This window comes from Haemaphysalis longicornis, unplaced genomic scaffold (genome assembly GCF_048455015.1).
Source record: "Haemaphysalis longicornis isolate Haplotype H1 unplaced genomic scaffold, Haemaphysalis longicornis Haplotype H1 scaffold_7, whole genome shotgun sequence".
NCBI classification, from domain to species: Eukaryota; Metazoa; Arthropoda; class Arachnida; order Ixodida; family Ixodidae; genus Haemaphysalis; species Haemaphysalis longicornis.
Window position 1 is genome coordinate 75,513,249 of NW_027526422.1, and position 25,814 is coordinate 75,539,062.

A 25,814-nucleotide genomic window follows, 5' to 3' on the forward strand; every position below is an offset into this window, starting at 1 on the left:
TCTACAGATTTACGGTAGGGAAGCCTTGACTGTCTTGAAAAAAGAGAATAACCCCCGTTTTGTTTGTGTTAATTGCAAATTAATTCTCCAAACATTGTATATGCATCTCTAACAGGGTTTGTTTAAGTCAGATCGAGAGGCTTTGCAGGTAAGGTAGTCAAATTCAGTGCAGTATCGAATGCGTGTACTATTACAGCCAATGAAACATCTCATACATCAAACAATATCAGTTTAGCCAGTGCAATATCAATTTATCCTATACTCGGCGATGTTCCTTGTTTTTGTGGAAATATTTTTATAAGAAGGGCAAAAAGCACCACAAAATCCTGTTTGCAGATTTTATTGTAAAGCTATAACAAACGATCAGTACAAAACCCTCGTCTGCGCGTACAATAAATTTGAATTCGGAAAACGTGACCTTCCGTTGCTGTGGTTTCATTAACTCCGAAAAAAATCTTCGCACATAGCCAATCGGGAATAAAATATTTCGCAACCTTCCCCATTGGTTAGCCGATGGTTTGTTAACGTATAGTCCTCCCTCTAGAAAGAGTGGGCGGAGGGGGCGAGAAAAAGGGCGATAATGAAACGGAAATGTGCAACCGACACAGTATTTTCCACGCCTTTTGAAAAGGCTGAGCACGCGTCCTAGCACTGCTGCGGTGATTCTTGTCAATAAACCTAAAATCTGAATGAATGCAAACTACACCGGTTTTTATGTTTGTCATTGTAATGCTACTCCTCACAGTATTCGACCAACATCGTTCTATTATAAATATTTTGCAGTAATGGTTCGCGTCTTCCGCTTATTCGCATATCAGAAGTTATGCCTATATTTCAGTATACATACGAAGCTACTTTGAATATAGATTACATGCCTCAGCCACTCAGGCATGGAGAATATTCAGTCCCTGTACGCCGATAACAGCTTAAGGGGAAGAATCATAATTTGCGTTGCAGGATACACTTTTTCGCGTCGGGTGCAATGCCCGTGATCGCACTCACAGATCTTTCTCAAGTACAACGGCCATCGGGTACGTCCGTATGTAGAGGCCGAAGTCTTTCCTGGCCATCTTGGCCAGTTCCTCGCTGGTGTTGCGGATCACTTGCACGTAGCCGTGTTCCTCCTTAACGAGCCCACCAAAGGCGTTCGAGATAAGTCGAGCGGAGGAGGTGCTGGAAGCCTCCTCAAGGAAGATTGTCGAGCCGGGGAAGTGAGCTCCCAGTTTCAGCTCGATGGAGGCCCTACCGTTTTCCTCCCTACCCCGGAAGGTGGAAGGCGATGGCATTTTGGCAAACTGGGTGATGAGCAGCTGCAGCGCTATGGGGATGACGAGTCCCATTGTGATGATTCCCCAACTGCGCATGAGGTAGATGGTCCGCTTGACCAGCAAGGCCCAGAAGCGACGTCGCGCCGTGGGCGACTTGGCGACTTCCACGCACACCCCGGCAATGTCCTTATCTGGAAGAAGAAGGAAGTGTGACGTCCAGGATTTGGGTTTTCAACCAACAATACCTCTATGGTAGGAGAATGGCAAAGTATCCTTGCCCGCATCCCCCAACAATTCCTTTATATTCGAATTTCAGATTTTAAGCATATCGGGGCAAATAACCAAGTTTTCTGGCGGCGGATATTTTATTATATATTTATGTTCACGGTCTTGAATCGTGTAATTTACGGCAGTTGACGAGAAACCACGTAGACACACATGCAGTTGGGAAATACTTTGTGAATACCAGAAAAGAGTTTTGTGTTTACGGGTGCTTCAACGTTCACTACCGAAGGGTCTACTTTCGTAGCTAACACGTGCCAGCATCCAGATTGATTCATCTCCTGTTGTTACCCACCATCGACGGCCTCTTCTCGCTCTTGTCCGCCTGGAGCCCAGTCCATGTTTATTCTAGAAGCAAGAAAATCAGAGCACAAGCGAAATTATTCTTATAGGAAAGCTATTTCATACGCAGGCAGTAAGTTGACTTTACTATGGCTGGAAGCACTCGTAATAAAACCTAGGGCTCGTTCTAAAGGAGCCCTAACCATAATTCCAAAGGTTGCAATTTTACGTTCGCAATCGCTGGAGTACTGACCAAGGAAAGTCCTGTCGCAAAAATGGTTGGAAAGCGCTGATTATTAGCCGAGTTATCGTTCATTAAAACGGGCCTGCAGTAAGGCCTGGAGCTTTTACCCTCTCATCGCGCCTCCAAAGCACTGTGGAAGCTGTGACGTCACCGACCAGGTGCAAGACCACCTAGAGAAACAGGGCAAGGTTCGAAATGCGCGCAGCCATTGGCTCCGCTCGGTGGTACGTCACGCTTGTGTTTTGGCAACCGATGCGCAGGCTCTTCCTACAACTGCCGAGTGGGCCCGGTCGGCCCGCTCGACTTGCCCGGCGGCCACGTTCCTGGCATCGGCCATGGTCGCGTCGTCACGGCAGTTTTAGAATAGGGGAAACGAGCGTTTGAAGGCCAGATGAAGGGGGGGGGGGGGGTTCTCAAACACAACATGATCCCTCACGACAGTAACTGACGATTTACACCGACCAGTAGGGACACGTTAGCGTTTCCACATGCGGTGTTGTCGCGGAGAACAGCCCCACGGGGCTGCGTGGCGCAGAAAAGGCTTAGCATCGTCGCAGTTATTCAGTCACCTGTTAACGAAGCCACGTCGACGACGAAAACCACCGGAATCTTTCACTGTGCTGTCACCCACTCTCACGTTTACAAACTGATTCTGAGAATAGTCCCGCCCTGGCGGGCGGTGACAACTTTTAGCTGCTGCGGTGGATGCGGAGTCATGTATCGCGTACTGGGGCTCCATGTCGACCCACCATGCAGGGAAATACTTGCCGCAGTCGCGCGTATAGCGGCGTTTCCGCCTGCAGAGACTCTCCCACGTTTTTCAACGTTATATATGCCTTGTAAACGACGCGCTATATACAAACTCAGCTAAGCTCGCGTTACGTATAGCGACGATCGACAGATACGCCGTGCCTCCAGTGCCGGCGCGCCGCTCTCCGGGACCCCGGCCGCGTTTTCCCCAGAGGCGGGAACGCCGACTGGCTACAGCATTTGAAGGCGCCCACCAACAGCGGTGCCGTACTGTTCAGTGCTTCGTGCGCTGTAGAGATGCGTCAGAGCAGGGCAGTATGGCGGCAGGAAGCGGTAGGTAAACAAGGAATGAAAGAAAGGATCCTTATTGTGTGTTTGTGTGGCCATTGCTTTACCCAGAGTCGTAATATTTGGTATACGTTGCATGAAGGGTACTCTAGCGATTCCGAGATTGCAGTAGCAACCTTAGGATGCCTATGTAGGGCCCCTTTAAGTAATAGTTCGAGAAATACACACACGAGACCCTTGGTACAGCATATCAACTGGCCCGTTTCACAGTAAACTGAATATCCGAAAAACTAATGATTTAAAACCGTTAAGCTCAAAACATCCTCTCAAAAAAAAAATGAATACGCCCGAGCCAATGAAAACTGGCCCATATTAGATACTCAAGAGCCTGTCCTTTTCTTGCAGATGAGGTTGATCATGCTGCTCAACTTCCAATGCGAGAAGGAGTAAATTTGGGGACAACCGCATAACTTTGATGCAAATTTTGGTGCCAGATATTTCCCATAACGATCAGTTGTGCAAGCCATCAAGCACGGAAGTAAGGAGGCCACGGTAGGAGACCAAATGTCTAGCGTGTGGCGTGAAGTTTCAACGTATTCTTCGATATATCAAATAATTTTATGGTCCAGATCTGTACGTGAGCCTGACGAGAGGCTAATTTCTTGTGCAGCACTCGAACCTTTTCACAGAAAAGTGAGTCCCTAGCTCAAAAGGGCTAGGCCGCAGTTTGAAGCTCGCCATGAGCCGTTTAAGAGCCAACACCAGAACATCAAACCCAAAAGCAGCGCTGTACAGTTTGTCACAGAGGGCTCTAAGATGTTCTCCGAAGAGTAGAACATGACCCTGTGTTTTTTCATTGGTGCAGATTCGCAGCCTTGTTAAACTATCGATGAAATTCAGGCGCTTGCAGCTAGACTGTTGCGGGTTCTGCTTCACTAAAAATTTGTCGCCACACTTTTCTCGCTTAAGACATCTGCTTCGTCGCTAATGTCTCCAAAGGCAGTTATAACTGAGCGGAGAATCGGCCCTGTTACTGTGCCCGGGACGAGGTAGACACCTGCGCGTGGGGGATACCTGCTTCGTCCCGTATGCACACGCACCACCGTGTCGATCGACACCGTGCACAGTACGGCGTCGGCGCTCCACTTTGCTATACTTCATAAACGACGTCTCTGTGGCGTTGTCATTAGTTTTTACGTGCTGATCTGATATAAATTTCTAACAGCAGAGCTGTTTAGTTTGCCTCAATGTCCTGCAGCTAGTGCTTGTCACACCAAGCGAAGGCGTTGCCCGTCACGCGAACGTACATCACTGGACCGACAGATGGCGTATGCGCATCAACGGAGGTCCAGTGCAAGGTCTCGGCAGCACAGGTCCCCCTCCCGCCGTGTGCATACACCGATAAACTACCAGACCTTCGTGGGTTCGCTTCGACTACGTACATAACGCGCCAAAGGCTCTCTCAGCTACCCCCCCCGCCCCCCCCCCCCCCTCCCCTTCAAGGGTAGGTGGCTACCAGCGCGCCGAAGTCGCCAAATGCCACTGCCGTAGTCAAACGTATAAGGTTGCCGTACCCTATCGGGAGGGGCCGGACTCCTTCGGCCGTACGTGCCTACCGCCGACCCACCACCTTCAGACCCCTTCCGCGGGCCGGGAAGCGTACCCTATGTAGAGAAAGGGACATGCCGCCCTCACCCGTTGCGAGTGGTTTTAATGGAACACACTAATGATACTGATGTTGTGAACGAGGGAAACGAGCGTCATCTTATTCAACACCCTACACATTGCGACTACAGCCTAGTGCGCAACCTCAGCTCGTGCGCCAGGATACGTGGTGGGCTACCACCCCACACATATGAACCGATAAACTACCACACCTCCGTCGGTCAGTTACGAGTACGTATGTCAATACCGGTGTTTTGATCGCGGTCAGAACAGCGATACAGCGGAGGGTACTAGGAAGTTCCTAGTACTGTCCGGACCCAGGGGTTCCTAGTAGGAACCCCTGGGTCCGGACAGGCCGCCATTGGTACTTGACTCCGGCAACGTTCAACACCCACACCGTTCTAGCGAGGTAAGCTTAGCTGCAATAGTAGAGGAGCTCTCGGACATTTGGTGGGATATTATAGGAGTAAGCGAAGTTGGAAGGACAGGAGAAGGCTTAATAGAGCTCACTAGCGGACATATTCTGTGCTACAGTGTACTCCGAAAGAAGCCAAAACACGGGGTGGAATTTTTGATCCGCAAAGAAATGGCAGGGAACGTGGGGGAGTTTTCGGCATTAACGAGAGAGTCGCGGCTGATGGGATCAAGCTAAACAAGCGATTCAGGTTAAAGCTCGTACAGGCCTATACGCCAGCAGCCAGCTATGAGGATGAATCCGTACACACCTTCTACGAGGGCGTAGAATCAGCAATGAAGAAGTCAACAACACAGTTCGCGACTGTGAAGGGAGCCTTGAATGCAATGGTGGTTAAGAAGCAAATGAGAGAAAGGCCAGTGAGGAACTTCGCTATAGACAATCGTAACAGTCGAGGACATACACTGGTGGGATTCGCAGATAGAATAAACGTAAGGTTGATGAACACTTTCTTTTATGAACCAAAGAATAGGAAATGGACTTGTAAATATCCCAATGATAAGGGAGAAAAAGCGAAATTGACCTCGTTTTAAGTGTAAACTCAGGTGTCATGCATGACGTAGAGGTGCTAAGCAAGATTCAAAGCAGCTGTCATGGGACGGTTAGATGCAAGCTAAGACTGAATCTGAAAGGAAAAAAAAAGGAAACTCGTGAAAACTAAGAAACTCCATGGGGAGTCTGTCAGAGCCAGATCGCATGCGTTTACAATAACACGCTTCTAGACGAGAGCAACAATGTCGCTGTAGACAGGCTAAATGGCAATCTAACATCGGCAATCAGTGAATCAGCAGCAGCTGTGGGAGAAACAATATCTAGTAAACAAACGGAAAAACTCGGAAAACGAAGGAACTAATTACCAAGTGTAGGAACATGAATGTTAAGTACAGCAGATCAGACTGAATTAGCCCAGGTGTCTAAACGGATTAACAGAGTCAAAACAAAGGACATTCGTGCATAACACATGACAGTGATCGAGGAAACGCTGCAAATATGGGGAAGCTTGAAGCAACTAAAAGAAAGCTAGCCATCGGGAAAGACAGGATGTACACATTCGGAGACGAGCAAGGTAACATTACGCACAACTTGGACGAGGTAGTAAAGGTAGCACAACGATTCTACACCAGGCTGTATGCCAGTGACGTTAGACCAGGGGATAGTACGGAGAGTACAAGCTCAACTTGCGATTTCCTGCTAGGAACTAAGAGCAGGTAGGAAAGACTCTGAAAGTCATGAAGAGAGGAAAAGCTGCAAGTGACAATGGCATAACCATGAAACGTTTGAAGGAGGGAGGAGATATTTCAATTGAAAAACTTTCTGCACTATTTTCGGAATGTTTTAGGCTGGATTTAGGAAAGGATACTCAACCATGGATCACATCCATGTTGCCAATCAATTGATAGAAAACTCAAGAGAGCCCTAACCCTAGATAAAAAACGCTAAACCCCTTTACCGGGCATCCGTAAACTGTAAGAAAATGTTTGATTCCGTACTCACCGCAGCCGTGGTAGAATCTAAAAGACCAGGGAATAGAGGAGACCTACATAAGACCTACATATAACGAGTGTACGGGTAGGATAACCTTCCACATGCAAAGCGATAACTTCTAGATCCCAAAGGGAGTAAGACAGGGCGATACCTTCTCGCCAAAACTATTCGCAGCATGTCTGGAGGGAATGTTTAGAAATCTTTACTTGGAAAACAGGATTAGGAATAACACGGGCTAGCCATTTGAGGTTTGAGGGCATGATATTCTTGCTTAATGAGACTGCAGAACACATGCTGAAATTAGATGAGGAGCTACAATCAGAAAGCACAGCCCTGCGGCTAAATATAAATATGAATAAATCTAAAGTAATGAGGAGTAAGCATCTCAAAAACTTTCCCTTCAGCCTAGAAAACGAAACGCTAGAAGAAGTAAAAGAATATATCTACCTCGGGCAGATGGTTTGCGCTGAACACAATTACGAGAGAGAAGTCCGGTGCGAATATATATGGGTTAGGGAGCACTTGGCACGCACTCCCAAATAATGAAAAGTAAGCTACCTCTGTCACTCAAAATAACTATACAACCAGTGCATACTGCTGGTTGTGACATCATCATCATCATCATCATCATAATCATCATCATCATCATCATCATCATCATCATCATCATCATCAGCCTATCTACGCCCACTGCAGGGCAAAGGCCTCTCCCATTATTCTCCAATTACCTCGGTCCTGTGCCAACTGTGACCAATTTATCCCCGCAAACTTCTTGACCTCATCTGCCCATCTATCTTTCTGCCGCCCCCTGCAACGCTTGCCTTCTCTAGGGATCCACTCTGTTACCCTCAATGACCAGCGGTTATCTTGCCTTCGCATTACATGCCCTGCCCACGTCCATTTCTTCTTCTTAATTTCTACTAATATGTCTTTAACACCAGTTTGCTCCCTGACCCACTCCGCTCTCTTCTTGTCCCTTAATGTTACACCTATCATTTTCCGCTCCATTGCCCGCTGAGCCGTTCTCAATTTAAGTTGAACCTTCTCAGTGAGCCTCCAAGTTTTTGCCCCGTAGGTGAGTACCGGTAAGATGCAGCTGTCATACACTTTCTTCTTCGGCGACAATGGTAGGCTGCTATTCATTATCTGAGAATGTCTGCCATATGCACCCCACCCCATTCTGATCCTTCTAATTATCTCTGCCTCATGGTTGGGATCTGGGGTCACAACTTGGCCTAAGTAGATATATTCGCTTACCACTTCCACTGCCTCGTCACCTATCTCAAACTGCTGTGCTGTCCCGAGGTTATTGATCATTACTTTAGTTTTCTGCATAATAATTTTCAGGCCCACGGTTCTACTCTGTTCGCCCAGTGCGGAAAGCATGCTTTGCAATTCGTCCCCAGAGTTACTTAGCAAGGCAACGTCATCAGCAAATCTGAGGGTACTGAGGTATTCTCCATTAACCCTTACTCCTACCTGTTCCCAATCGAACGTTCTGAATACTTCTTGTAAGCATGCTGTGAATAACATTGGAGAGATTGTGTCTCCTTGTCTGACACCCTTCCTTATAGGTATTTTACTGCTCTCCCTATGGAGGATGATGGTAGCTGTAGACCCATTGTAGATATCCTCTAGTATTCTTACATAATGCTAATCTACGCCCTGGTTCCGTAATGCCTGAATGACCGCTAGGGTTTCGACCGTGTCAAATGCTTTCTCATAATCTATGAAGGCTATATATAGGGGTTCAGTATACTCAGCGCACTTCTCTATCACCTGATTGATCGTGTGAATATGGTCCATTGTTGAATAACCTTTACGGAACCCTGCTTGTTCTTTAGGTTGACTGAAATCTAAGGTTGCAGAGATTCGGTTAGCGGTTACCTTGGTAAATACCTTGTAGACGACTGACAGTAGGCTGATCGGCCTGTAATTTTTCAAGTCCTTCATGTCGCCTTTCTTATGGATTAGGATGATGTTCGCGTTCTTCCAAGATTCCGGTACCATTGCGGTCTATAGGCATTGCGTATACAGGTTTGCCAGTTTTTCAAGTACAATTTCGCCGCCATCCTTCAAGAGGTTGTGACAGACGGTGCTAAAAATGGGCGCCCTATTGAACAGCTAGAAAGCAAACTGAGGTCGGCTCGATGGGCCATGGAAGGAATAATGTTAGGAGTAGCACCAAAGGAGAGGAAACGAGCAACCTGGATGAGAGAAGAAACTATAGGAGAAGAAGATACCATAGTTTAAATCACGAAAAAGAAGTGGATTTGGGCTGGCAATGTAGTGAGACGAGCCGACAACCGGTGGACCATCCGGGTAACAGAGGGGACACCAACAGGTGGGTCTAGGAGAAAAGGAAAGCCATTGATCCCATGGAGGGGTGAAATAAAAAAAAAATCCCGGGCCAACCTCACTAACCTGAAACCCGGGGACGGGCGAAGGATTCAGTGTATCAGTGTATTCAAAAATGCGAAGTCTTTCTCTTGCCATACGGCGCGCGCTGATTGAGCGATGGAGCAGCACCGGTAAAAGGAGGAATCGCACGCATGCTGACGCGGTGGCGCCCTCTCTTGCGTTGATCAGACTCAAGCAATTTATATGTCTTAACTGTACTAGTTTGGGGTAGTGACTAGAGTCAACGCGAGGGCATTGCATTGACCGCCCTGGAGGCTTGTCCTCGATGATCAACACGGCACCGGCACCAGGTAAGTATGCTTCTTCTTTCTTCGACCAACCACGCGCGATCAGGCCTAGCGTCAAGAGCAGGTGGGTACTGAGCGTAACATAATTTACAGCCCATGTGCACACGTTCTACGCGTGCGTGACGTTTGCCGAGGCGGACAGGGAACGTTACACAAGTCTTCAAATCATGTTAGTTTATTTTGAACCCGTTTTATCCATCATACTATTTAGTACGCGTTACGTTTTAGTGCGAGGCGTCGGAAAACGAGTGTCCGGGAGTTTTACTAGCGTGACCACATGAGAGAGAGAGAGAAAGAGAGAGAGAGAGAGAGAGAGAGAGAGAGAGAGAGAGAGAGAGAGAGAGAACTTTATTTAGTGGCCCGATAGTGTTCAGAGGGTCAGCGGTTGAGCCCAGCTTGGACCCGACGGTGGCCCCCTGTGGCCGGGCCGTTCATGGAGGTGGTTGCTGTGGCGGATCTCGCTGAAGCACTGGAGGTCCCGCACGGATCGCTAGAGCCACAAGCGCCTTCTGGATGTCCTTATTGGGGCTGAGCAGCGCGGCCTCCCAGTCTGATTCGTTGTGAATAAAATTGTCGGTCTGCATAGTGGGGCACTGCCATAATATGTGTTGCATGTTGGCCCAGACTCCGCAGGATGGACAGAACGGGCTGTGTAAGCTAGGGTGTATTCTGCTGTACAGTGCTGGGGAAGGAAGGGTGTTTGTCTGGATTTGACGTAGTATGAGAATACGACATGAGACGCCGATCAGGCCGAACCCCTAAGGGGTGCTTCGCCCATAAAAATTCGGGGGTGAACTGTGGACCGCAAAGGCCTCTTTTGGAAGTGAATGGGGGAGGCCTTCGTCCGGTAGTGGACCCGAATAGGCTGACGAAGATGATGATGATGATGATGTCAATACTGCGGTTAACGGAGTTGTGAGCGACCCCTGCTTCTGCATGAAATGGCCGCAAGCTTGCCGAAGTCCGCTCTGCTGTTTCCGCAGATTTCACGGGCGTGGAACTTGATTTAATTTTTTTTAGTTGGTGTCTCGAGTGTTCTTTACGTAATGCAGTATAGTTTATTTTATAACATTTCGTTTTAGTTTTATTTATATTCATGCACTGTACTATGTTTCACCAATGTAACGTTCACCCTGTGTAATACCCTCCCCGGTGGGTATTGCAGGAATGAAAACTTTTTAACATGAAAGGTTATTCGAAATAAATACTTCAACAAAAGATCCACCCCTTCCACTTCTACAACCCCTTTAATTAAAACTTAAAACGAAAGCCAATTGTCGACACAAAAGGGTAAGGCACTATGAAAACAGCACACAGCAAAGCTACCCATTATCAAAACTTCTCGTTAATGTAAGCCTACACTATCTAGAGCATGACAGTTTTAGGAAGTATCACTGTGGCATTGAGGGGCGCAAACACCTGCATATTTTACTGCGTGCACCAGTCGAATCGCACAGGGAGTAAATTTTGCGAACAAAATACACACTCAGGAGTAAATCCTGCTGCCGTACGTCTACGAAGCTCTGTCGTATGCTTAAAAGCGCCCTTAACGCAAAATCGAAGTTTTATTCGAAATATTCCGTGTTTTATAGTGCCCCCCCGCGCTTGTCCGGCGGTACATTACCTACCTGGATTTTAATTCTGCTGATGACACTAGCATGCTAAATTACCTAAGTCTGAAGTTTTCTTCCTTCAAAGAATAGTCAAACGATAGTTTCATGACCATTGAAATGATATGGTTTCACTTAAACGCAATTATGCACCACTGTATTAATACTTTTGTACCTTCTAGGGTGAAAAAAGTTAACAAACGCAACCCGTGAATAACATGTGACGTAATGCAGGCGAAACGCAAAGTAAAGCCAAACTTTATAAAAGATTCTCCCAACAAGTTCTCGAGCCGCTTAAAACCTGCAAAAACGACAAGATCAACGCACCCCAGAAAAAAAAAAAACCCAATCCACGCAGACAAACTGAAGAGTTACTTTAAATCTGTATTCACTGTCGATGACGGAAACATTCCGGACATCGGCACTAGTGCGGAAGCTATACTCGGTGACAACTTAAGAACGGCACCGGAAGTTGCCGCTGCGCCTTATCACCGTAGCCGGATGTTTCTCCGCGCGGCGCAAGTAGGGCGTTAGTGGGAATATTTTGAACATGGCATGAGCCGTTCCCGTGATTTTTTGGACTTAATATGCTGATAAACGACTCCAGTGACGACAAACAAACTGCGTGAGACAAGGCGGACGATATCACGCATTCATAGCAAACCCCTTTCAAAACGCGCGCGCACTGACGTCACGGGTTCGGCGCTTTGGCGGAGTGATACACAACATGACGTGGTGCCGTTCTTGAGTTGTAACCGAGTATACCATAGAATCTATTGTCGTAACAGAGGGCAGTGTGCTTAATCTATTGCTACACTTTGGCACAAAAAAAAAAAAAGAGCAGGGCCTGATAACATCCTAACATTCTTCTTGTCAGGTATGCAGAGTTGCTAGCTAAATATCTGTGCGGCATATTTAACAGATCGCTATCAACGTGCTCCTTATCCCTGGAATGGAAAAAGGTCAAAGTTGTTCCCTATATCCCTGACATGTACGATCTGCAAAATCTTGGAGCACATAATTATTAAATATATAACTGTTTTCCTAGAAGAAAAACGTATATTATCCCCCTGTAAGCATGGCTTTTGCCGAGGTCACTCAGCTATAACTCAATTATTGAAATTAACACACGATTTATTGCAGAGTATTGACAATCAAGAACAAACTGACCTAATTTTCCTCGATTTTGTCAAAGCCTTCGACAGGGTATCACACAAGAAGCCACACAAAAAAACTTGAGGCCACCCTATAGGAAATTATACTGTTCTTAAATGGATCAAAAATTATCTGACTGCACTGAAACCTTGGCTACCATATCCGCGACCACGGAGCCGCGACATCTGGAGTCCCGGAAGGCCGCATGTTGGCCCCAATATTGTTTCTTCTCTTTATTATTGATTTGCCTACAAATATTAGGTGAAAATCAAATTATTCGCGAACGACTGCGTGCTCTATTAGGAAATAAGCTCAACCGACGACCATGTAGCTTTAAATACTGCTTTAAAAGATGTTTCCCGCTGGTGCCGTAAACTGCAGATGTCACTGAATGCAAACAAGTGTACATTCTTGTCGGTGAGTCGAAAAAAAAAACCTACGTCAAATTTTTACTACATTATTAATGACATTTCTATAACTAGAGTAAATCAGCAGAAATATCTTGAAATTATCTTAACTGAAGATTTAAGATGGGACGCACACATAAGTTACGTTACTTCACCTGCCCTACGCCGCTTGTTTACACAGATACCGGCACCGCCAGACCCCGCCTCCTCTAAAGCTTCTTACATACACGTTGCTTGTGCGATCATTACTTGAATATGGTAATACCATTTGGTCACCATTCACAAAACAGAACATCACGAAACTGGAAGGAATGGAAAGGAAAGCTAGAGGTTCATCTACAACCGATACAGACATTCAGATTCTCCGACTGAACTAATTAAAAACTCTGGCTTACTTACTCTAATGAATAGAACAAGGTTAGCACGTGCAAACTTTATGCATGAATTAATTCATGGTCATGTAAACATTGATGTATCCGCCTATCTCACGTTTGACCTAACCAGAACAACACGCCAAGAACACCCAACCAGACTTAACGAATACTCATTCAACACAAACTGATTTAAGTTTTCATTTTTTCCGTTGTCCACTAATGAATGAAATAAAGTGGATCCGAATATTTCTAGCACTACCGAATTAGCGATGTTTCTAACCCTGGTCGAAAATGAACTGTGTATTATGCAAGCGGAATCACTTATTCTCATTTGTGTTTGTATGTATACAGTCAGACCCCATTATCACGAACTCGGATAGAGCGAATTATGCTATATATCGAACAAAGAAATATCAGTTACGAAAATACACGAGAAACATATTACTTACAGTCAAACCCGTTTATAGCGAACTGCAATATGCACTGCGATTAGTTCGATATATCCAATAGTTCGATGTAGCCAAACCCGCTTATAACGAACTTATTGTTACGAGTTCGCAATCCGCGGGAGCCACCCCCCCCCCCCCCCTCCTAACTCCCCCATCCCCGCATGCAGAAACGAACACAGTAAATTAGCCATTACCATACACAAAATAATCCATTTATTGCAAATAATAAAGCTACTTTCCGCCTTAACTGCCAACTTTGCAAAAAAGCGGTGATTTTTGTTTTCACTTTTGTTTTGGCGGCTTCAACTAGCATAGCATTCTCTGCACGAAACATTGTTTGTAGCAGTTCGAGTCCGCGTCCTCCAAAGTCTAAAAAAGCACTGGCGGAGCACATCGACTGCCGAAAGCGCTTCATTGTAAGCGTCGGACGGCTTTCACTCGCGACATCATCGCTGGCGAGCTCTTCCCACAGTTCACCGATGCTGCTGTCTTGGTCCGGACTCGCGGAATTGGCGGGTTCCATCGTTAGTCCCGCGCGTCGGAAACAGTTACGGAAAGTGTCGGGCATCACGACACTCCGTACGAGGCGCAATATCTCAGTCGCGGCTCTTGCTCCGTGGTCGTGGCCAATCCACATCTCAATCGCCGCTTCGAGACCATGCATTTCGGCAGCCATTCTAGGCGCGCAGAGTTCAATATATCGGATGTGAACTTCATTATAAGGAATATTTTCCCCATGTATTTCTGTAACTGAAATATTTTTGTTCGATATATAGCATAATTCGCTCTATCCGGGTTCGTTATAGCCGGGTTTGACTGTTAACGAAGTTCACATCTGATATATCGAACTCGGCGCGCCTAGAATTGCCGCCGAAATGAATGGTCTCGGAGTGGCGATTGAGGTGTTTATTGGCTGCGATGGAGATGTTGAGCCTCCCATGGAGCGACGGGACTCCTGGTACTTTCCGTAACTGTTTCTGACGCGCCTGACTCCCAATTAAACCCTCCCAGTGAGCGAGTCCGGACAAAGATGGAAACATTGATGAACTGTGAGGAGAGCTCGCCAACTTTCCCGATGTTGTGCTGACAGAAGTGCTCTTCGAGGATTGCCTGAGTGTCGACGATGATGTTGCCTTCAATGTGAGCCCCTCGGACACCGACACTGTCGCCGACGTCATGGCTGCTGGTGCTGCAGGAAGCAGCGAAGAGGTAAAGGATGCCGCGAGTGAACGCCGTCCGATGCTAGGTGAAGCGCTTTCGGCAGTCAATGTCCTCCACTAATATTACTTCGATATTGAAGGACACGGACTGCAACTGATGAAAATTATGCCTCATGTAGAGAATGCTGGGCTAGCTGAGGCCGCCAAAAAGGAAATGAAAACAAGAATCATCGCTTTTTGGGAAAGTAGGTAGTTACAGCGGAAAGTAGCTTTATTGCTTGTAATGAATAGATAGTTTTGTGTATGGTAATGGCGTACTTTATTGTGTTCGTCTCTGCATGTGGGGATGGCCGGAAAAGGGGGTGGAGGTGAGGGGTCCCGCGGATTGTGAACTCGTAACAAAAAAACTCGTTATAGGCGGGTTCGCCTATTTCGCACTTTTGGATATATCGAACTAATCGTGGCGCATATTGCAGTTTGCTATAACCGGGTTTGACTGTATTGTACCCACCCAAGTATCATGTTTATCATATTCTTTATTTTGTGTATAGTTGTGTTTAAGCAATATTTACCACTGAATTCAGGGCAAGGGAAAATACTCTGGTGATTCTTGATCATGTTTTCTTAGTGTGTTTAAAAATTTGCCCTTACTTGAATTAGCCGTATTGTATTTTCTTATTTTTGTTGTCTTTCTTGAGGCATATGTGCATATGCCATTGTGTCAACCATTATTCAAGTCGCTACATTTATTTACTTCCGACAACTTTGGTTTTATCTTATATTTTATAATTTTCTTGATATAAAAATTTTAAGTGATACGATTCTGTCATTTACATTGCGATGTATCTGTCTCTATTGTGTACTTAATCGAAATTTTATGTTCGTGCCCTTTCTGCAAAAATCCCTGATGAGAGTGGCAGTATGTCAAAATAAATAAATTGGCGATGCTTTATTTACTCAGAAATCAAACATTTCAAGTTAAAATTTAGGTTCTCCCACTAAATCTTATGATTTCTTACGTTGGAAATGACGTATCTTTGCATTTATTTTTACTATTCCACTTTTCTATAACCTGAATAAGATGTGCCTGGATTTGTTGCAAATTTATAAAAAGTATATTATGATTTGTTTGATTTATGTCAATTTGTGAGACTAATGCATGTAAACTTGTTTAGTGCTTGTATTTGTAAAGTTTTTTCCCATATTGATCGTACTTCTAGTCGCACTTGTAGCTGTATAAGTGTTTTGATCATTGGGCTCGCATACTCTAGAATCGTTCCTGAAATTATTCATGCCGGCTCTGTGAATTTGTGATCGGTGCCCGTCGTTGCCGTGGGTGACCAAGGAACCCTCAAGCCGTCGCAGAACGGCTTTTACTTTGTTCACTTCCCACTTTTGTGAAGAGAAAGAAATTAAGAAAGAAGAAGGAACAAAAAAGAAGGGTGTTAAAATTAAAGAGAGTACGCTGAACAGGCCTGCTACCGTCTCCCAGACGACCGTTTGTTTCTTGTTTTTCTCCCGCTTACATAGATGGCGCTGTAATACCGCAATCATACGGATGAGAATTTAGAATAGCGAGGGGAGAAAAAAGGGGGTGGGTGCGAGGAGTTTAAAACAGAAGAGGGAGGAAGCAAAGCTATTAGGTTAGCTGGGAGTAGGGCACGTAAGCGTAATAAAACGGCCAAGTCGGTTGCTGACAACCGACGCCCCGATTCAAAGGGGGAGCCGCTAATCATCATCATCAGTATCAGTGTTCTCACTTTGCTTCTGAGCTACCTCTGCGCCTGCCGTATGTTTACTCTCCCGTATGTTCGTCCTATTATGAAATGGCGCAGAGAGAGCAATGGCGCCTGCCGTAAGTTGGTAGCAATCGTTTCCTAAAGCATAAGCTATGACCCTACAAAGATGGCTACGTAAGTGGCGGTTCTGGTTACGTCAGTTGGCAAGTGTTGCGTCAGAAAAGACCAACGCGTCGACGGCGGCGTTAGGCAGTGTCAGCCGGGAAAGTGTCGCACTAAGTTGTTCATGTTTAAAAGTTCGTATCTTTCACCAATTACCCCACCATTCAGGCACAGATAGCTCGTTCTTCAAGCTTATAAGCCCTGCCTAAATTGCGTTTGCTTTGGCCAACCTCAGTCAATTGCACAGCTATCCATATATCCGTACAGTGCGGGAAATGAACTAGTGGGTGGAATGGTCATTTGTTTTATTCCTGATTATATAGCTCATTTAAGTAAAGTCTGCGTAAAAAGTGGTGTCAGTGTTGTCCTTACGAGATCATCTTTCTAATGAACTAAACTCATTTAACTGTACGGTCCTTTTAATCCTACCGGGAAGAAAACTGGCTCCACCTCTACATTTGGTCCTCTTCCACGTAATACATTGAGAGATTACATTTAAGCCCAATGGCTTGAGATGGGGGAGCGGTGAGCGCACAACATAGCTGCCGGCAAGTACCGACCAAAATATAAATCGATGCCCTTAGCGTTATTCGTTCATTCGCAGTCGTGATTACAACAATCATGCTTTAATACAGCGGCCTCTACGAGTCATGCTGACTGGCTAACTGCGTGTTGTATAGTTCGTGCAATTTCGACGCGTTCTATTTATACGACGTAACTTGGAGGACATGAGCGGGGCGAGGCTGAGTGGGAACCCTGTGCATCAGAGAAACGTACAAGCAAGTAATAAAAAGTACATGACAGCCCGGGCTGCTCCATCCACAACAAAAACGAAAAGCCCCAACAGATGACCTGAAGTTGAAGTGCTCTTGAATATAATATGAAGATGAAGATCACGCCCACATAAAGTACCAGAGGCAATAGGGCGGTTTTTTTCGGGCATTAAGTTATAAAAAGGTAGGAGACGATTCCAAAACCACGTGTTGAATTAGACCAAAAGGGGTTTCGGAGAAAGAGCCACGTGAGGTTTGTACACTTATTTTGTGTGCAGCGAGCTCACAGTATGCCCATCTTCCTAATCACCAGAACAGTCTCTCCTGCCAACATCAACAAGCCATGCTTGCTGAATGGATTCTTCCACAAGCCTTACTTTATGTAGACATCCTTCATGCTAGCCACGGTGACTCCAATGCTCGCGATGCCCAGCTTCTGCGACGATTGCTCCAGCGCCTTGAACATAGCAGCGAAGCCCTTGCTTTTGAGCGTGCGCAGTGCGATGACCACTTCCTGCTGCTTTTCTTCCTCGACTTCGGCGGTGGGGGCAGTCTTGCGAATTTTCGCCAGGGCGCCCTCAAGGTTGAAATCGCGGTTAGCCTTAACCAGGGCTACCTTGTAGCCGACACCTGGGAGGACGATACGCGAGTGAGCACACCATATTCTCTTTGCAACACGTGCAAAATGCCTGAACAAAATACTATCACAGTAGCGTGGACTCTGATTGAACAGACCCCACGATACTTGGGTCCGAAGGCTCGAGGTTTGGATGGGAAATTTGTTTCGAGGAATGATAAAGGACCCCATGCTTATGACTGATTTTACACCACATGCTTTGACAGCAATATGACATAAACTAAGTTTTTAAAGCTACGCTGCATTTCCGAAACCCTTACAACTTTGTTGCTGCGGGTGATGCCTAGATATGCTCACATGCAAATAATAAATATACTGTTAGTTGTGTCTGCGTGATATATACACGTCTAATAAGGTTCCTTTAAAACTATCGCGTCGTAGACACTATCCCTACACACAACCAAATTGTAATCGTAATAATTCCCACTTATGATATGCGAAGAGAGGGAAGTTGCCAAACACAGCGCCAATTGAAATCGCAACTGCAGCATTCCTCTGGTGGTGCTGCACCGATACGGCTATCAATGTAGTTTTCTACTGACTGCTCGTACAGGGTCCATATTGTGACATACGTTCAGCGACCCGCCAGTTCACACTGCCCCCAACAGCGGCATTAGAGGTACGATGTCGTTAGTCCGCAGCCGCCACGGCTAAAATCGGGCACCTGAAATAGGCAATCCTGAAATTCAAAAGTAAGTGACATGCATGTCGGTATTTGCCGAACCAGAACCTTCCTAATGGAAAGCGCTACACAAATATGCGTAAGACGACGGAATTATTCCTTGAATGGGAATATAGGTGAAGTCGAAAAGCTCATTACCGTAATAATTATGAACTTGTAAGTCTTCACAGTGGTGTTGCAATCGTAATTTTTATTTTCATGAGAAGAAAACAGTAAAACCTCGTTAACTCCAAGTCGTAAAATCAACTAGAAATATCGAGTGCGGAGTTTTGACTTCAACAAAATGACGAATATTTGTGGCCAGGTCACTGAAATCAGACCTAGTGCTGGTAACAAAAGCTCCGCTGCACAGTGGAGATTTCCTAATCAGGTCAAAATATTTCTTAGGAGAAACAAACTTTTTATTACTGCAGAAGAAATAACTGCGTGATGCTAGCCTGTCCAGCGTTCGCATTTGGCCCCAGAAAAGCGTTCTCGAGCTGCTCAATGCATCATTCGTTTGTCGCCACCGCTAAATTCTACATCACAGCGAAACAAGCGCAGCATGTTTCTTGTATCTACAGTTGTAGGCACTTCATGAGGCTTCTCGTCGTCCGCATGATTTTCCTCCACCCATGGTTGAAGCACACGTTATTACTTCCACAGTTGATTCATACGTTGGACAAATCCGCCGCGGTGGCTCAGTAGCTAAAGCGTTGTGCTGCTGAGCACGAGGAGGGGGCTTTAATTCCCGGTCGCGGCGGCCGCTTTTCTGACGGAAGAGAAACGCAAACACACCTCTGTGTACGAGATTCCGGCGCACGTTAATGATCCCCAGGTGGTCAAAATTAATTCGGAGCCCTCCACTACGGCACTCCTCTTCGCCTGCGTTGCGTCGGTGCGTTAAACCGTACAAGCAAGCAAGTAATACGTTGGATTAGAAACAGCCGAGGGTGTGGGAATTTTCAATTTGCCGTTCAGGGCCCAGTTCAGCGCGTGGTCGGAGCTAAGTGATCACACGAAGACCTTACCACCTGCCTGTAGCGGGCTTTTCCTTGTGTCTTCGTTGTTAACATTCCGAAATAACCGTGATCCACCGAAGAAACGTTTCGCTAAAAAAACGGGGCAAATACATAGCACCCATGGGAAGTGAATGCGTGGCGAGAAAATATTTTCGGCTGAACTCATATTTCGAGATATGCGAGTTCTAGTTAACGCGGTATTGCTATAAATTGTTAGTATAAAATATTAGCCGCGTTTTGGTGCCGGCCATAAAGCCCCTAATCCTTGGTGTTAGGACTGTAGTGTTCTAAAGATCGGGCTACAACAGTTGGCCAGATGCTCTCGGCGTCTAGGGGGTTGTCTGCGGGCTCGTGCAGCGGTGAGTGTTGTTTTAAGTGTGGGCATGAGCTACGCGTTCCCTACAAGGGGACGCTAATGGGGTATCCCGCTCTTGCTTGCAGTTCTCAAGGACATCTTGGTCTGCACGGAACAATGCAGACCACAAAATATATGAAGGCAAATGGGCTTACAGAGTTTGTTGTCATAAATAAAAAAAAGAAAACTTCAAGCAAGGTAGCGGCCATGGTTGTTGCCAACGTTTCAGCAAAGAGACTTGCCTTTGTGAGGGCAAGTATCTGCTGAAACGTTGGCACCAACTTCCTTTTTTGGGTCCCCACCATCTTTCAAGTTTTATGGCGCTAAATAAGGCAAGTCTCCTTGCTGAAACGTTGGCAACAATCGTGGTTTCTCTCTTGTTCGAAGTTTTCTTTTCTTGTGGTCTCTACCACCTTCCAAGATTTATTGCTGCCTATATAAATATATATATATATATATATATATATATATATATATATATTCGCAGCAAACCCATGAGGCGATGTCTCACACCTGTCCATATACTTCAAACACATCACCTTGACACTGCATCTGTTATCCAAATGGTTACGCTCCTTATATGCAAGCGAAACATCGTGCCATCGGATTCCGAGTGGGGTGAGGTTACTCTCGTCCAGTGTCACTTTTTCCTAATATTCCCGTTGTTAAATACGAAGACAAACAGGGACAGTAAATGTCGATTCCTCTATCGAACGTACGAAACCCCATTTGCACATTGTGTGCTTCCGTGTGTGTGTCAGCGAACCTGCGTGGGTGCGTGCGTGCGTGCGTGTTTGGGAGTGCGTGGATGAGTGCTCGCGTGTCTGAGTGTGTGTGCGTCCGTGTTGGTGAGTGCCCTTGTCTGTGTGTGTACCCGTATGTGAACGCATGTGTTTGTGCGTGCGTTGGAGTTCGTGTTCATGTGTGTATGTGTGCGTGTGCGCATATGTGTTTGCATGCATGTGCGCGTCCGTGTCTGTCTTTGCTTCTGTGTAAATGTGCGTGTGTGTGAGAGAGTGAACGTTCGAACGTGTGTGTGCAGGTGTGTGTGCTCACATCTGTGGGCGTGCGCGTTTTAGGCTAATTTATTTCGCTTTTGTTCTATCGCCCTTCTAACTTTATCTCCGGAAAGTAAGAATACCAGGTTTTCTCCGTTACATATAATAATTACACACCTGTTGAACTGACCTAGAACAGATCACAACTGAGATGCAACGCCGAAGGCAATGGCCAATGCTGCTGGGATGCACTCTGAGAAATTTACCATTATTCTTTTTGTTCGTTCCTGCAAACAAGCGGTCAGCGGAAGCAAGCACATGCCGAAGACATCGCAAAAGCGCGTCAACAGAGCTCAATGACGCGTACCACAGGCCTTCTTGAGGAACGCCGTGGTGCCGGCGCAGACGGCCCTGCCTTGCGCCATGACGACGATGAAGTCACCCAGGGCGTCGGCCTCCTCCATATCGTGTGATGAAAGCAGAACGGTGTGCTTCTTTCCGACAGTCTGAATGACGTCCCACACATTGCGGCGAGTCTCGGGGTCCATGCCAGCGGTGGGCTCGTCCAGGATTACGACCTTTTTGTCACGCAGAACAGAAGTGAAATAATTTGAACCAGCACATTAACACTGCTTACAAAAGCCATGTTTCTGTAAATCGTTTTGCGAAGGACCTTATTGGTTTCGAATACTCAGCCAAGCTTTGGAAAGAAATTTAATCCCCACAGAAACCGGGATGACTACTCAAGGCGATAGTCTTTTTTTTTTGGCTACCTAAATTAGGAAATATTGGTCTGTCTGTGACTCCATTCAGCCTACTGGCCAAAAGTCTGACGGAAGTTTCATGAAGAAGTAAATTTATGCAAGCCAGTTCAAAACTACTCAAAATGGTGGCATGCGCTGTACTTGTCCAGAATAATGAGCAAAGATAAAATATTACGCATGTTTTCGACCGAATGTTTTTTATTATGTAATACCTTTGTAATGTAATGTAACGGTATTGTTTTTTGGCTGCGGCTACACACGATTTTATGGCAGTCAGCGCTTTCCTTGGTCTGGAAAGGCTTATATATAGACATGGCCATAAGCCACATCTCGTCATCGTCCAATGTACAACCCAGTATTTAGATCGATGTTTTGTTGTGTTGCAGTTGGCCCTAAGCCTGGTGGGAGCAAGGCGACTAACACGTGTTCACAGTGTAATACCATTGTTTCAATTATAACGGGAAACCACTAAGAGACCCCCTACATCCCCTGAAGAGGGAAAGGATGGAGGGAGGCTGCGGGCCTTAGACGCCACCAATCTATAGCGGCCACCTCACCTTGGGATTCGACACGATGGCGATGGCCATGCTGAGCCTTCTTTTCATTCCACCGGAGAGCTCTGCTGGCATGCAGTGCATTTTCTCCTCCAAGTTCACAATTTTCAGCGTGTCCACAATTGCCTCATGGAGACCCTTCATGTCGGATCCTTTAAGCTGTTCCCGGGAGTGCACAGACGTAGACACATGCATAAACACATGTATGTAGAACACGCATTACATATGCATGCCCTCTCACAGGAATATCGAGACAGGCGCATTCAAGGTAATGAAGGCACAACACAGATCTCAGTGCTTCACAATGTCGATGAGATGGTTCTACCGCGAAATCATTTTAACTTATCGCTCTGTTTTTTTAAGTTAGAAACGCAATGTTCGCATTACCTCTCCTCAAATTTCTAAATCAATTTATTGAACGCGGCGTTGACTTGCATTCTTCCTGAGCTTTTTCCTGAGCTTTCACTAATGTACTTGCAATAATGATTGCTCTTTATTTTTTATTGTATTTTTTTTTATTTTCCACCGAAGAGTACCGGTTGTGGATATGTATTCAAGCAATGTTTCTCTAGGCATTGTATAAACGTGTTCCTTCTCATTTCTGTTTATTTAACCACATTTTTGTAAGTGCATATTAGTTTTATTTTTTACTGCATTCGATGGAAAATATTGAAATTGCACTGTGTTAATTGCACGCAAATCATCTAGGATGCCTACCGTCAGGCACCATCTATGCTACCCATACACCCGTACTGGGCGAGAGCTCGTTAAGCTGTCCACAACAGCTGTTTCTCTCGCTCCGTCATGTCTGATAAAGAACATGAAATAAATCTGTTCTTCTTCTATTCTTCTTCAGCAACTAGTCCAAATTTAGTTTTCAATAGGATAGATCCTGACTTCACAAGAAACGAGGGCATAACGTTTGAGTTACCCGCGGTGAGGGTTAGTTGATAGTGCATCATTTGTGCTTGGGACTAAGACACAGGCGGATTTGAAAGAAGAAAACGTTCCCTTCTCATAAAGACTGTGCAATACATCTAATTTTTATACTAATGGATCTTCCAAAATTGTTTTCATGAAATCATCTTCTGCTGTCTAATTCGTAATAAAACAAGTGCGGAGTCCGTACAGCCAGTGTACTTTTGTTTTCTTTCAAGTACGTCGCTGTATTAGCCCCAAGCGCGATCCTTCAAACGAAGCTCAAAGTTTTATAAAGAGCCCATGAAGGCAAAATACGAGTTCGATTTATTAAAGACAGTCTGGTTTGTTGTGGTAACAACAATACTAATCTCAGGGCAAACTTCAAGAAAATATGGAGATATTAAAGAAAACAGGTCGAACGGTGGCGACACCCCAGCCATTTTTCAGCGATTTTTCCATGACGTCACAAAACGTTGTGGGTGTGACTTGCCGACGCCGACCTAAGCCACCGACAAAAAAAAAAAAAAAAAAAAAACATCACAGGGCGATGGTAGCGGGCTTGCTAGGTTTGTTTGGTTATATTACTCGAATGCTGATATGAGGGTAACGCGCTGATATCTATATTCTAGTGGTGGTTGATATTACGTTACTCCTGCCCTAGTAAACGTCACTATGTGGCAAAAGTTCAAAGTTCTTGGCTATTGCACTTTTCTGGTAAAAAACATTTTTCGTTGCTTGAATGGAGCGGAGTGACCCCTCTGAACCCCCCCCCCCCCAAAAAAAAAGTCGAAGGCTGTCTTTGTTTTACATGCTGGCGACGTACCGATCCAAAATATAGCAGGTTCTCGGCGCATGTCATGTCCCCGAAGAAGATGTCGAACTGCTGGCACAGGCTCACAACTTTGCGGATCGCATCACGCTGTACGGCCGCGTTGAAGCCGCAGACGCACGCAGTGCCACTCGTCGGACCTTTGATACCTACGAGCGTGAAAAAGTTTTAGATGAGGGGTTACTGCTTCAAAACCACTACTGTCAGTTGCGGGATTGCCTCCCTTGCGGCAGCTTTTTCCAAGCAGCCATTTCCGAAAGGAACCACCTTGAGAATCTCAGTTTAGGAATAGTTATTTGGTATTCTGTTCCGAGGACGAAGTAGATGCTTAAAGGGGCCATGCAGACAAAATACAAGTTTGTTTTATTCGAAAGATTTCGTGTTTTATAGTGCCCCCAGCTCTTGTCTTGCTGCAATGACAGCCCTCGCGCCGCGGTGGCTTAGTGGCTAAGGCGTTACACTGCTGAGCACAAGGACGCGGGTTCGATTCCCGGCCGCGGCGGCCCATTTTCTGATGGAGGCGAAAAGCAAAAAACGCCCGTGTGTACGAGATTTCGGCGCAGGGTAAAGATCCCCACGTGGTCAAAATTAATACGGAGTCCTCCACTACGGCGTGCCTCATCGCCTGCTTTGCGTTGGCACGTTAAACCACAGAATCAATCAATCAATCAGCCCTCGAAACAGACGCCAGATTTTTCTTCTCTGTCAGCGCAGCCCCTTTTCCGGCCGCTGTCTCTTCAGGAGCATTGCCTATCGCCGTGAGATCATCAGCGGCCTTCCATAGGCCTTCATCGTCGGCACGTGTGAGCTTCGCCAGGCTGATCAGTGATCCCCTGATCCTGCTGTTCCATCATCACCAGCAACCGCTTGGAGGCACTGCCTTCAGCGACGACAGCTACAAACAAGCCAGCACCGGGTGCCGCGCTTCATTGGCAGCAGGGACAGCCCTCGGAACAGTCGTCTGAATTTTCTTCTCTGTCTGCGCATGTTAGTGTCTAATTGCCAGAGAACCTCGCGTTTCTTGTCCTTTTTTGCTGTCATTGCTGCCATTTTCGCTGTTCTTGTCGTTGCCTGTGCGCTATACCCACGAACGCGGAGCTTTCAAAGATGGTTGCTGACATGCAACAAAAACTAGACGCTGAAACCGAGCGAACGGCGGAAGCTGTTTTTGGTAGGTTCTTGTTAAAAATGCTAACTTCCGGCGTTGACATCCTCGAGCTAAAAACGCAAGTTGTCGAGTTAGTATAAAGCCTTGAGCATATGAACTCGCGTGTTGAAGATCTGCGCAGTGAGAACGCTTCATTGGTCGCCGACAACACCGCACTGAAGCCAGAAAATTCGGCTCTGATTAAAAAGGTAGCTGACCTGGAGCAGTACTCGATGATGAACAACGTGGAAATAAAGGGTGTTCCTTGCACTCAGGGCGAAGATTGCATCGCAATAATGCAAACCATTGGGGAAAAGATTGAGTGCCCTCTAGAACCCCTTTACATCGACTTTTTCATCGAGTCCCGATGCGATCGGAAAACAAGAAAAATATCATTGCTAGATTTTGTTCCCCAACCAAAAATCCGAGTTCATTATCCAAGCACGCAAGGCCAAACTTTTCCTCAATGATATTGGTGTTTTGGCCTCACCAGACACCCCAGTCTACATTAAAGATCGGTTGACCCCAGGTAACAAGACACTGTTCGCTAAGGCATTAGCTCTAAAGAAGGAAAAAAAATGGATGGTTCTATAGACGGACAACTACCAGATCAAGGCGAGGAAGACCACTGACAGTAAAGGGCTCCGAAT

At 46.0% G+C, this 25,814-nt stretch overlaps 2 protein-coding genes across 2 annotated transcripts in view; both read right to left on the bottom strand.

Moving 5' to 3' along the window:
* Window positions 1–730: 730 nt before the first annotated feature.
* On the bottom strand, window positions 731–20,680 carry LOC144146360 (phospholipid-transporting ATPase ABCA3-like). The gene is made up of 4 exons (XM_077678317.1): window positions 20,671–20,680; window positions 17,654–17,906; window positions 1,846–1,898; window positions 731–1,459 (listed from the first exon to the last, which is right to left on the bottom strand). The coding sequence occupies exons 1-4, from the start codon at window positions 20,678–20,680 to the stop codon at window positions 999–1,001; spliced, it is 777 nt and encodes a 258-aa protein (XP_077534443.1). The 3' UTR covers window positions 731–998.
* A 609-nt stretch (window positions 20,681–21,289) lies between these two features.
* The window catches only part of LOC144146361 (phospholipid-transporting ATPase ABCA3-like), a 30,347-nt gene continuing 25,822 nt past the window's right edge, over window positions 21,290–25,814 (bottom strand). The window contains exons 6-8 of the mRNA XM_077678318.1: window positions 24,012–24,166; window positions 22,271–22,426; window positions 21,290–21,527 (exon numbers count right to left, since the gene is read on the bottom strand). Coding sequence (XP_077534444.1) covers window positions 21,303–21,527; window positions 22,271–22,426; window positions 24,012–24,166 — 536 coding nt within the window. The 3' untranslated portion in view covers window positions 21,290–21,302. The remainder of the gene's footprint in view (window positions 21,528–22,270; window positions 22,427–24,011; window positions 24,167–25,814) is intronic.